Source organism: Pyrus communis, chromosome 8 (genome assembly GCF_963583255.1).
Source record: "Pyrus communis chromosome 8, drPyrComm1.1, whole genome shotgun sequence".
NCBI lineage: Eukaryota > Viridiplantae > Streptophyta > Magnoliopsida > Rosales > Rosaceae > Pyrus > Pyrus communis.
This window is the reverse complement of record NC_084810.1, coordinates 19663870-19676727: the sequence shown is the minus strand read 5'-3', so window position 1 is coordinate 19676727 and position 12858 is coordinate 19663870. Positions and strand designations below refer to the sequence as shown.

Genomic DNA, 12858 nt, shown 5'->3' with positions numbered 1-12858 from the left:
AAAGAAGGGGGGTAGCGATTGCTGTGTAGTTTCATGGAAGGTGATCATGGCACACAATTGTCAAACATGTGTTTGGGTTACGTTTGTGTTGGGGGTTAGAGAGTTTTGAGGGGGAGTTAGTTTTTTGTGTAATGTGGTGATTGATGAAAGGCAAACGATGGTATAAAATAGAATGATCAAAAAACGTTTTTTGATGATCAAAAACACTTTTGATCATGTTTAACAAAAACATGTAGGATCAGGATTGTTTTATAAAGAAGTATTTCTATATGGGTCTTTAATACTATGTCTTAGAATATAAACGTGCAGTCCGTTCATATAATACTAGATTAGTAACATCACGTTGCAAACTTCTTGTGTTGCGGCCACACATAGACAGTTTTTGCTCGGAGAACTAGATCAAGACGCAAAGTGAGTTGACATTTGTAGAGACGACAATGCAGAGAAGTATATTGTTAGAGCTTAATAGTATGCTAATGACAGGTAAGCACTGAGGTCATTTGATGTGGACTTACTTCTGTCCCAAAAGCAAGTCAAGGTCTCGCTCACAAACATAAACAAATCCACGTACGATTGTGCGTGCTATTAACAATGTCTTCCATGTTCACATCTAGAATGAGATCAAAGAATTCAGGGATTTATACTTATGTGTTCCTCGTTATAATAGTTTTAAACTCTTTTCTTCTCCTTAATGTAATATAAAAAGAATAAAATAAGCTGAGCCGTTAACATAAAAACTTGCAACCAAAGAAACACCAGAAGCCTAGAAGTTCTTATTCCGACGTTGCCGTCCCCTAAGCAAGGGTCCCACAAATTCATGGGGCCCCTCATGGGAAGACTGACCGTAATTAGGTATAGAAATATGCAATTAGTGTTTTATTTTTGTATGAAATCCAAACCATCATTATATATCAGACAAATAAAAAATAGAAATCATACAACAAAATAGATTTTATAGTGTGCATTAGTGCATTAGTGTAAGTCACAATTTTTGGCCATTGGATTCTTGTTTATTGAATCCTTGATCACTCATCCAACAATTCATTGTTTCGATGCACGACATACACCAGACTATTCTAAAATATTTTGCACATGAAAACAAGGGAATAAATTATTCTTGATTTCGACCTATAAATACATAATCCCACCCTCCTCTTCCCATGCTCCTCCCCCTTCCTAGTTTTTCCTTCTGCCATTGTATTTTTGACACAAACTCTGTTAAGAGGCCGAGGTAGAGAGTCTCTGCTCCTCGTCTGTTTCTATACAGAGTTCTGAGTTCCCCTTTTCACGAATCCTAGTCCGATTTTCTCGTACTTCTCTTTAAAATCGTCATCATATTCTTCTTTATCTTCTTCTCTTAAAATCTCCTCTTCTTTCTCTGCACATTCTCCTCCACTCTTATCCAAATTCCGCAGCCATGAAAACCGCTTCTTCGACGTCCCAAGAGAAGAAAACCACAAGGTTTCCTCCGAGGAGAGGCAAGATCAAGGCTAAAGTTTTTGAAGACATAGTCAAAGCAGTGGTCAGCATGGCCTGCAAACCTGCAGCTCAGGGGAAAAACAGAGAAGAAGGTGGTGGAAACTCTGCCTCTACAACGCCACCACCAACTGCCTACAACTCTGATGCCAATTCTTACATCTGATAGACACGATCAGATGGGTAAATGGGTTATGTGTTCGTCGCTGAATTTCTCCAGTTCGCGTTTCGAATCGCGTGTTACATTATGTTCCTGCATAACTCATTTTTAGGCGAGTTTTGCAAGATCAAAATACATCTAAGCTTATCTTGTATTTCAATTCTTAGAGTTGTTTCTACAAATATTTTGGCATTGTATCGTTTATTGATTTTATGTGTAGTTGTTATATGATATTGAAGTTATAAACATCATGTTTTGCTTTATACATTTTGTTTTCACTTTCTTAATCAGTTAATCACCATCAAACTAAGAGTGGATCTTGCATGCATCGAGTACGTATTCATTTCCTCCCTATCTACATAACGAGAGAGAGGGAGAAAGGTACATAAGAGGTATATACTCGATGCATGCAAATATTACCTTTTTTCCAAATAAGATATTTTGACCATGCACCCTTGATTGATAGATAGTGACAAAGCAAAAAATTATTTATGACGTGGGATTAACCAAAAATAATAAATTTTCTTAAAAAAAATCAAAACAAACACATCAAATAACACAAAATTCTTATAATTGACCCAAAAATTATTGAAACAATAAATATAAATAAAAACTCGTTGGAATCTTTTAAAGTCGTCAATTAACAATCCACAATATAAAATGGTAGGGAAGGCTTATCATATATACGTTTGAAAATATGCATGCAAGGCCATCAAATTATCTTTCATCAAAAGCCTTCGGGGTCAACAAGTCTTCGTTATATACACTTTAAATTTTACTAAAAATTCAAGTGCTTTTTATTTTATTTTAAAAAGCACTTAAAAGTGCAATATGAAAGAACATACATGTACTACTTAAAAAGTGCTTTTAGAAAACATAAGCACTTCTTTGCCAAATGCCAAATTCAGTTAGAAAACATTTTGTAGCCTTTCCAAAACCAATCATAACTTTTCTGAGTATTAAGGGCCATGGTCTTTGCTCAGTAACACTTGGGATCTAAATCACGAGTATAACTTATATGATATCGGTAAATGCAATTTTATATCTACAACACACATTACATGATATCACATGTAACCAATGTTACGAAAGAATTATTGAAAACCCTCGTTATCATACTTGAGTAGTTGTTGTATTGACAGGTTGAGGACCCAACCGTAAACCTACAACATACATCACATGATGTCATATACAACTAGTGGTACGACATAATATTTGAAAATCCTCCTTTTCACATTTGAGTATCTATTGCATTGAAAGGTTGAGAGCACCGGCCATTAGGACCCCTGCCCTACATGTATGCGAATCTGTGCAGTGAGGTTGTCTGTAGAGGGGATATTCTCCAATCACTTGGGCCCTTATGGCCTACTTGGTAATTTGGTCAGTGGAATGTGGATGCGGCCAGCCAAGCACCTGGGACCCAATGGAATTTCTACAACACAGTACGCCAGGATATAAAACCGCCCCAAAAAATACTATGGATTGGTATATATATCCTAATTTTTTTTTCAAATAGAAAAGCGACAATAAAGAAAAACCTATCTATCAACCCTAACCTTTAGGTGGCTCTCAACTCTTTGCAAAGTGTGATGGCAGCAGAAATTTGTACGAGCTTATAAGTAATTAAGCTATTATTTATATCATCAATCGATTTTCTGATAGAATTCAACTTTGTTTATGATATCAAAATATATTGTCCCACTTGTAAAGCTTTACAGCCACACGTGCTTTACGTAACTTAATTTGAATTTATGTTGTCCACATGTGTTGAGAGTATCGATCTTACATTGGAAAAATGAAGACTTTATATATGAGCTTATAGGTAGTTGTTCAAGTTTAATTCTTGTTCTCCGCCCTTTTCTAGGGGTACAAGGCATATGTGAAAAAAATTGTAATTTTCAAACTTGATATTCGTTGTTTGTTCATTCTCTGAACTTGAAGCTATTCGCCCAACAAATCGACGAAGAAGGTAGCTAGTGATTATCCGCAATTACATGGAAGCTAATCATAATACTAATTTGTCAAATATGTGCTCATGGGAATGCATTGTGGGTACGATAACACTGAGCTTTGTCTTGTTAAGCCTATCACTTTCCATTGACTTAGGAACGACTGCAGTTTGCAATTTGCAATTTGATATATTGATGAGATGGATGAGGATCTTCTATGAAATCCTCACATTTTAACCGTTTATTGTACATCGTGCAACTAGTTTTTATTAGATATTATTTGTGTTTAATTTTAAATAAAAAATTCAAAATAATTTCTGACCACATGAAATATAATAAACAGCTAAGATTTGAAGATCCTTATAATTTGAATCTGGATGAGATCTAAATCCTGATGAGATGGCGACATAAGCAGAAAACACATCGAGACCTTTGGGTGGGCAGTGAGGGAGTAGGATTCTCTCCCCTTTTTTTTTTCCCTCCCCTTCTCTCCCCTCCTATTTGAATGGCTATGGTTAAATCATATCAATATTTTATATTAATTTTTTATGAAAGAGAAAGATAAAATAAAAAAAATGTAAAAGGAGATAATAGAAGGGGATGAGAAGAAGAGAGAAAGAATCATACCGGTAGTGAGGATCATTGATTTGATATTGGATGTGCAGGTAAGAACCCGTACCAAGGTACAACCCCATCATCCACAACTATGGTTGCCTTTCCACGTCAACTATGTTAAAATAAATTATCCCAACTATTGTTGCCTTTCCACGTCAACTATGTTAAAATAAATTATCCGGCCTCTTAGTATTATAGTTTAACAATATTTTTTTTCACTTGTAAATAAAAAGTTTTAAATTCAAATCTCGTGAAAGATAAATTTAAATTACATTATTACTGGTCTGAGCTCATTCCTCTGCCCCTTAGTTTAATAATATCGTCTCCGGTCGAGGGGTACAGTTGGCTTTTTATTATAAATACCCCTTCTCCTCTTCTCGCTTCTTTCATTGTAATTTCCCTTTGGGTTTGTGATCCAAATTCTGTCAAGAGGCTCAGGCCTCTGCTTCCCCTCTGTTTCTCTACAAAGGACTTCTGAGTTCCATCACTCACAAATCCTTCTTCAGATTTTCTAGTTTCATTTCTTTCTCATAATTCTCCAAATTATTTCTGCTTCTGTTTCCGCTTCTCCATTCTCTCTCTAAATTTTTATAAAATCTCCTCTTCTGTGATCAAAATTCCATCTTAACTTCCCTTTGCTCTGTTTTCTCTCTGCTTTCTTTGTCACCGTAACACGCGTTGTGCAACCATGGAAACCGGTTCTTCGACACCCGAAGAGAAGAAAGCCGCAACTTGTCCTCCGAGGAGAGGCCAGATCAAGGCTAAGATTTTTGAAAGCTTGGTCAAAGCCATCACCAACATGACCTCCAAACCTGGAGCTCAGGGGAAAAACGGAGGAGAAGGCAGTAGCGGCGGAGATTCTGCCTCCACAACCTCACCACCAAGTGCCTACAGCTCTGATGCCAATTCCGACATGTGATAGACATCAGAAGGGAAGATGGGTTCTTCAGCTCGTCGCTGCAGTCATCCGGTTCGTCCTCCGAATCGTGATCCCATCCCACTTAACTGTGAAGCTCTGGAGTTCTAATATTTTAAGTCAGATCAAGCTTCTGCTTTGTTGTTCGAGTAGAAAGTTCTTTGTGTTTGTTTTTTCGGTTTCGTTTTTTAGAAACCATACATGGGTCATGTGTTAAATTATTATGTTCCTGCACAACTCATAGTTTTGAGAGTTTTGCAGGATCATAACCCATCTAAGCTTTTAATCTTGTGTTTCAGTTTCTGTATAATTTGGACCTGTGCCTCTTTCCAAATTTGTTTCTGCGAGTTTTAGAGAGCAGAGATACTCGGAAGAGGCAGTTTGTGCAATTAAGGGTATTTTGGGTTTTGTATCTTTGGTTTGATTCGTGTGTACTTCTTGTTATATGATACAGTGGTTATAAATATTATATATTTTGGATTACACACTTTTGTGGCTTTGCATTTTGTCTTGCTTCGAGTGAAGTTGGTATGATGTGAATGTTCTGTTGAGTTTCACTTGCGTTGTATTAATGCAGCAATATTCCCATTTTCTTATGTTGAATTCTTTGCTATTTTCTTGATCTAAAAAAAATAATTTTTTTTTTTGACAAAATACACATAAATACCGGCGCGTGAATTAAAAATTAAAAGAAAAAATAAAAATAAATGAAATTCTGGGTTGAAAATAACTTTTCTTATATAAATAATTACACATGTACAAAATAATAAAAACTGTTAAATTCTTCGTCTAAAACAAAGTCAGCTCGTCTAGTTCATGTCTTGCCAAATAACTTATCTGAAAAACAAAAGGTTGAGGGGTGAACAACAACCACTTGTACCCTAGTGAGTGGAATATATAATGTAAATCAAGCAATGATGTTTTCCACACAATATCATGATATATCAAAAGCTTTAGCCACATTCACATCATCCATTTGCATGTTTATTATATCCTTCATCAAATATAAATCATCACATGACTCCTAAGAGCATATCTAAAGAAGATTCTAAATTTTAAGCATTAAAATATAAATTTGATAGCCTATGTGGTACTTTGATATATATATATATATATATATATTTTTTTTTAAGTTTTGCTCTTCACTTGCTATCTCAAATTAAACTATATTTTATTACACTGAACTATTATAATAAATATTTTGAATCAACAAACAATGACAAAATAATTATTAAAAAAATTGAAGCTGCTGTTAATTTTGGTAGCAAGGGTGAGGGCTACCAATTCATGTCATACCATATCAGATTTGGCTTTTTGGTTGGAAAACTTTGTTGCTACATTTTTTTTTCCCTCTTAGTGCTGATTTAGACATTTTGACATCTTCTATGGAGCTGCTCTAATTGGCATCTTTGCTCTAATGTCCATTCGTGCAAATACATTTATACCTTGAAATAATGCAACATCAAGGTTCTCATGTTCCATGAACATCTCAAACAATTCATTGATCAAATATATAACACCTCCGAATGAATTAAATCTTTTATGCATTTGATTAAATATTTAATTAACTATGGTTGTCTATGCATTTGATTAAACCCTTTATGAAAAAGGCAAAAAAAAATTAAATAAACTAAAGAATTGGTTTTTTTCTTAAAAAAATGAGCGACTTCAGTTATCCCATTTTCCTCCTCTCTACTCGGGTTGCAACTTACACCACAACCCTTACAATTTTAATAAGGAAATTAAAATTGCTTAGGAGAAAATATGCTTTTTGGACCGTCCATGGTGTGCTGGCTATAGGATTATCTTTTGATCAATGCCACCCGAATTCCAAGTTATTCAAAACTTTGAAAAATAGATAGCTGATTTGAACTGGACTTTTCCAAAGTTTTTTTGTTGAGTTGGTCTTTAGAAGTTCAGATTACGTTTCTAGTTTGTTTTAATACTGTATTATTGTATGGCATAATTATGAAAGAATGTTAATTGGTTGGTAACTTGGTAGTGTTATTTGACTTATTTCTGAAACATATAAAAGAAAGTGCCTTAAAAAAAGCATAAATACAACTCGCTAGAGCACTACCCCTTTTTTTTTCCGAAAAAAAATCAGCTGGTGGTTTCGTTACGGCAGTCAAATCTTTCGGGAGCCGGAAAGACTGTTTTGCAATAATCAAGTGGTTTACGGTTTTAGGGTTTGAATGAATTTTTGCAATAATGACCTTTTGATGTTAACCTTAAAAATAAATTGTTTGGATGGTAAGGTTAAATCGTGAATTAAGTCCAAATGAGTAGTTGACATCGTATAAACTTTGAGGTGCTTCCAAACATTGAAGAATATATGGAGGGATTCCTTGATTCGGATGGAACATCTATGAAAGAGCCCTCCCCAAAATTGGAATGACTCCGGGGGCTAGGGTTACTAAATTTGGGAACATAGTCAAATGCAAATTCTGACATCCACATATCCGGCTGAAATCTAAGTTTGGTGCCAACATGCAAGCTACGGAGGCTCGTATTTCGATTAAACATAGAAAGTGGATTCCGCGCACGCATCTTCTCTTTGTGGATGAGAAATAAGCCTTGAAATTACTTGATGTATACCAGAGGGGCAAGGAAACTTCCTTCAGGAGAAAAAGCACCGTCCAAGCTGTACTGGAAATAGGACTATCCTTTGATTTACTTGGTCTTCACATGTTCACATTACGTTTCTACTTTCTTCTAGAGTGTTGTGTATTGTATCGCATGTTGTCTAGGAAGGGATCATTTATTGTGCTAAGAATGCTGGTTGGTAATGCCTAAAAAGTAGCAACTCAAATAATTAGTAAATAATACAAGCTATTACTTATAAAATTATTTGGTAATATGAGGAGTAGTTCAACTATTTATAAGCATATATAAAGTTTATCCTCTCATTAATGTGAGATTCATTTTCAACATGCCCCCTCATGTGTGGTGAATTTCAAGTCTAACACGTGGACAACACAACTTAGGTGATGTGGAGTAGGTGTAGCCGTTGGGCTTCACATGCGGAATAGCCTGGTCTGATACCATGAAGAAAGTTGAGGTTCCACCTTAAAACTAATTGACAATATGAGAAGTAGCCCAACTACTAATAAACATATGCAAAGTCTCTTATCTCATCAATGTGTGATTCATTCTCAATAAACTTAAAACAATTATATATGCGATGTGTCTCAATCGCTAATCAATTAGTAGCTAATACAAGCTAATCATTTTCTGAACCAACTTCAAATACTCTTCACATCTGAACCGACATTTTTTTTTTTTTTTTGTCAATGAAATCACGACAATAATCAAATGACTTAACAATTATCGATTTGGATGAATTCTTAATGATAACCTGATAGGATCCAACACTGCCAAAGTGGAAAGTAAGGGAAAAATGCAGGATATTAAGAAATTAAACAACAATTTTCTTTATTCATGCTTTCTAGATGCGGATTCAACATTCATAAAATTAAACGAGCGTGTGTTGGCAAATATGATATTGACCACATGTTGAAAGGTATATTTACTCGCAATCACAACGATATAGACAATATATCTACCGCATATCGATAGAATGTCCGCATCTTCACAAATGTGTTAACTACAACTTAGAGAAACTTGTTACCTAAAGCATTATGACTTGTACGAAATTAGGCTGGACTTGGGCCTTAAATATCGGGACCCGAGGAAAGCCCACTGGGCTTATTTGACATCTTCCACACTAAACAAAGTTTGGGGCGTTAGGGTTTACCATTTGGCGGGAAAGTGGACTTCAGACGACAGAAGAAAGCCTCTGAGCTTCTCAGAGTAAAAATGGCGAACAAGCTCATCAACCAGATGGGCCTCCCCAAATCCATCGCCAACGTTTTCACCGCTCGTAACATCACCACCGCCAAGGTATCATTCAATCGAAATTTCCCAAAAAAAATTAAAATTTTAATTACTTTCTGAAATTTTCAAATTTTGGGGGTTTAATTATGAATTTCAGGAAGCTCTGTCGTTAACCGAATTTGAATTAATGGAGGTATTGGATGTGAATTTGGCAGAAGTCAGTTCTGCGATAGCCCGCATCAGTGAAATCACATGTCCTCCCTATCAAACCGTGATCCTCAAAACCCTTATTTTTTATTTTTTATTTTTTTTTTCTATAGAAATATTTGAAAATTTTCTTTCTTTGGGTGTGTTTCTGATATGCTGTGGTTTTATCTGTGTTTGATTAGGTGCTAAGTCTAATGGAGCAACAGGTTCAGAAGGAACACAATGGTGGTCACCTTTCAACGCGCCTCAAAGGCCTAGACGATGCCTTGTGTGGTGGCATTCCATTTGGGGTTTTGACAGAGTTGGTTGGTCCTGCTGGCATTGGCAAAACACAGGTATAGTTCTAATTCTTTCGCCACTCTGATCGTCATATATCATAATCCTGATTTATATTTACGTGTAACTAAGTATCCGTTTGAATGATTATTTCAATTGCAGTTCTGTCTGAAGCTTGCATTGTTGGCTTCGTTGCCAGAAGCTTATGGAGGTTTAGATGGTCGGGTAATATACATCGATGTAGAATCCAAATTTAGTTCGAGAAGGTAATAAACTGAAGATCTATAAAATATCAATTGTCAGCTGTTTTGTGTCAAAAAATTTCCTTACTATATTTGTTACAGATGGGAGATTTTACCTTGACTTGTTAATATTAGGATGATAGAAATTGGATCAAAGAGTTTCCCAGAAATATTTCACAAGAAAGGAATGGCACAAGAGGTATTCCTATGGGAAATGATTGCGCTCTCTATAAGATTTTTAGTGAATATCATATACTTGATTAATGAAATATTATCCTCTATTTGCATGGTAGATGGCTGGTAGGATTCTTGTTATGCGGCCGACATCACTTTCTGAGTTCACTGAGAGGTATTATTCGAAACAAAATTTGTTTTTTGTTATCCCTAGTGAGAACATTAATCCTGGTGTACAGGGAACTCGGTTGTCCACAAGCATTGACAAAATGTGCCATGGACTTTTGAGATACAACTAAATGATTGAACATGAATGTCAGACTATGCCAACTTGTTAAGATGATTTTCATTCCAGTTTGCAACAACTCAAGATCTCACTCCTTCAAAACCAAGTGAAGTTGCTAATTATTGATAGCATGGCTGCTCTTGTTGCAGGGTAAGTTCAAATATTCTACGATGCTTGTAACTGTTCTGGATATAGTCATTTATGATTAGGCCATTTTCAAATGATTTCCATTTATGACTTTGTTTTAGGATAAGAAATAGTACTTGGGATGCTAAACCCTGTTGTGCCAGGCCCATGTCTCAATAGAATTTAGAATTTCTAAACAGATAAAATAAAATTTACTTTCGTTACAAGCTGTTTATATCTAGTTTTCAAATTTTGGTTCGTGAATTTATAAAATATGGTCTGTTTTCCTTTATCCCTATGTCTTGGTTTAGCTATATAATCCTTTGTTTTTTCATTATTCCGTGTACATTTACATAACATGCCTTCGAATAGAATAGTCATGCTTTATTCAGTTTGCTTTAATTCATAAGAAATGTTGATATTTGTCCAGGGAACAGGGGCAGGGAGCACCTAGGCAGCATCTACTGGGTTGGCATATTTCCTTTATTAAGTGGGAATCCTAGACTGTTGGAACTTTATTGGTGTTGATGATTGTGTTTTTTATTTTCGGGATTAAGCTCCTTCATTTCCTTAACATATCTAGGTCACTTGCTGAATTTTCACGAATCCCTATTGTTGTTACGAACCAAGTGAGATCTCAAACTCGTGATGAAGCCTGCCAGTATTCTTTTCAAGGTGGGATAGTTTGGTCAAATTGTGAGATTCATCATATGAATTATGAATGTAATATATCTTACTCTGCAGTGCAGAACAGGGAAAAAGCATTACATGAACATGCAGAATATGATTCTCATCTTGTTGCTGCTTTGGGGATTCACTGGGCTCATGCTGTGACCATACGTCTTGTGCTTGATTCTAAATCTGGTTTGTATGCTTGGACTTCAAAACGATTATACTGTCATGAAACCGCCTCTTTCTCCTTAGTTGTATATGAACATGCTTTTCCTTTTGATGCACGTTATTCATATGTTGCATATCCATCGTTGGAACTAGGATATGTTTCAAATCCGTTTTTAAGATATGAGTGTGTGTGCCTTGCCTTCTCCTTCTTAATATCTTCACAAATCTGTCAGAAGATTGACAGTAAGTAAAACCTCTTCCTTCATTTTAATTGTTCTGTATTAGCATTTAGCAACATCCTTATAGGCATCTTTCTGAAACCGGAATTCTTACCACACATTATTGGAATTGAATGGTGATAACATTTTATGGTTCTGAAGATTTACAAGATATGCCTAGAGACAGCCAAATTGTAATGATTTTTAATGAGATGGCTGCAACGATGACACTTCTTGAAATCCAGAATCGTTATTTCCCTTATTCCTGATTCTGACTCCACATTCTCGTTTCCTCTTGTAGGGAAGAGGTTCATCAAGCTAGCAAAGTCTCCAATATCACCCCCTCTGGCCTTCGCGTTCAGCATAACATCATCTGGAATCTCATTGCTAAGCGATGGTGGAATAGAACTGACAGGACCAGAGATAAACACAATTCATTGCCAAGGTTTGTCACTGAGACTTCTTGTATTAAGGCAATTTATCAACAGCATAGAGAGTGGAGTACTTAGTGCGTAGTATGTATCATTTAGTAATTTTTTGTTTATGTGATATCCCACTGGAAAAACCGCTTTGACAACTGAGGAACTAATATGAGTTCACTTGGCATAGTTGCTCTCACCTGCATGATTGTGGAAATCGCCTTCTCACTATATGTTTTAGAAAATCGGTTTCCATATTTCAAGATGTTTCTGCTGTCCACCTGCATGGTTATGGAAAATGTCTTCTCGAGCTTGTTTAGGAGTTTTCTTCTTTAGAGTGGAAGTCTTATTTTGTAGTGACACAAATGCAGGACACAGCGACGTAATTAATTTTGACGGGAAAAGGTTTCAGTGATCAATCTGAAGGAAAGCAGCATAAATGTGTAGGAATTTGCAAGAAATTCAATACAATGGTAGAAAAAAATATGTGCCTCAGGTCAGGTTACAAACTCAATATGCATCACTTCTCCATGCACAAAGCTAACCATCAAGGAAAGATCAACCGAGATTTAAAACTTGCTGAGGGCCCTCCTTTCTCTTAGCAGGTTTTGGAGTTTGTGTTTTCTTCTGTGTTTTGTACTCCTTTCATGGGCAGGGTGTATAATCCGTTTGATGTGAAGTTGTTGACGGTGAATGTTCGTTGGCGGGTTTCTTGTGTATTTGCCAGTATATACAAACTCATATTATTCATCATCTTCTGGAGTACAATGTGTTATCTTTATCTTTTCTTGATCAACGGGGAGCGAGGAACCAAACTTACAGACAGCTTCCAACATTTGGGAAGTTACCGTTAGACTAAGAGCTAGTCGGTGTACAAGGAAGTCCGGTAGAGCAAAACCCACTGGTCGGAATACGAGTTGTAACTTCAAACGAGACTGACCGGCAGTATAATGCAACAGACTCTGCATCATGCAGGTCCTGCTGTGGGCCTGTGAAGTTGAGTCCATTTAATCTTTTTGCCCATATGAAGTAGGTAAGCCCAAGAGATTTGACGGTACCCATCTAGGAGATTAGGATATGCCATTTTATGTGCAATTTATAGGCCCATTTTATGTGG

General features: G+C 36.0%; 1 protein-coding gene across 1 annotated transcript; it reads left to right on the top strand.

The window, feature by feature from the left end:
- The first annotated feature begins 8887 nt into the window (after positions 1-8887).
- On the top strand, positions 8888-12559 carry LOC137741325 (DNA repair protein RAD51 homolog 2). The gene is made up of 12 exons (XM_068481046.1): positions 8888-9019; positions 9111-9224; positions 9343-9495; positions 9599-9702; positions 9814-9877; positions 9972-10027; positions 10208-10288; positions 10695-10754; positions 10848-10939; positions 11009-11128; positions 11624-11767; positions 12113-12559. Exons 1-12 carry the CDS (start codon positions 8936-8938, stop codon positions 12154-12156), a joined length of 1116 nt encoding a protein of 371 aa, XP_068337147.1. The 5' UTR covers positions 8888-8935; the 3' UTR covers positions 12157-12559.
- The last annotated feature ends 299 nt before the right edge of the window (positions 12560-12858 follow it).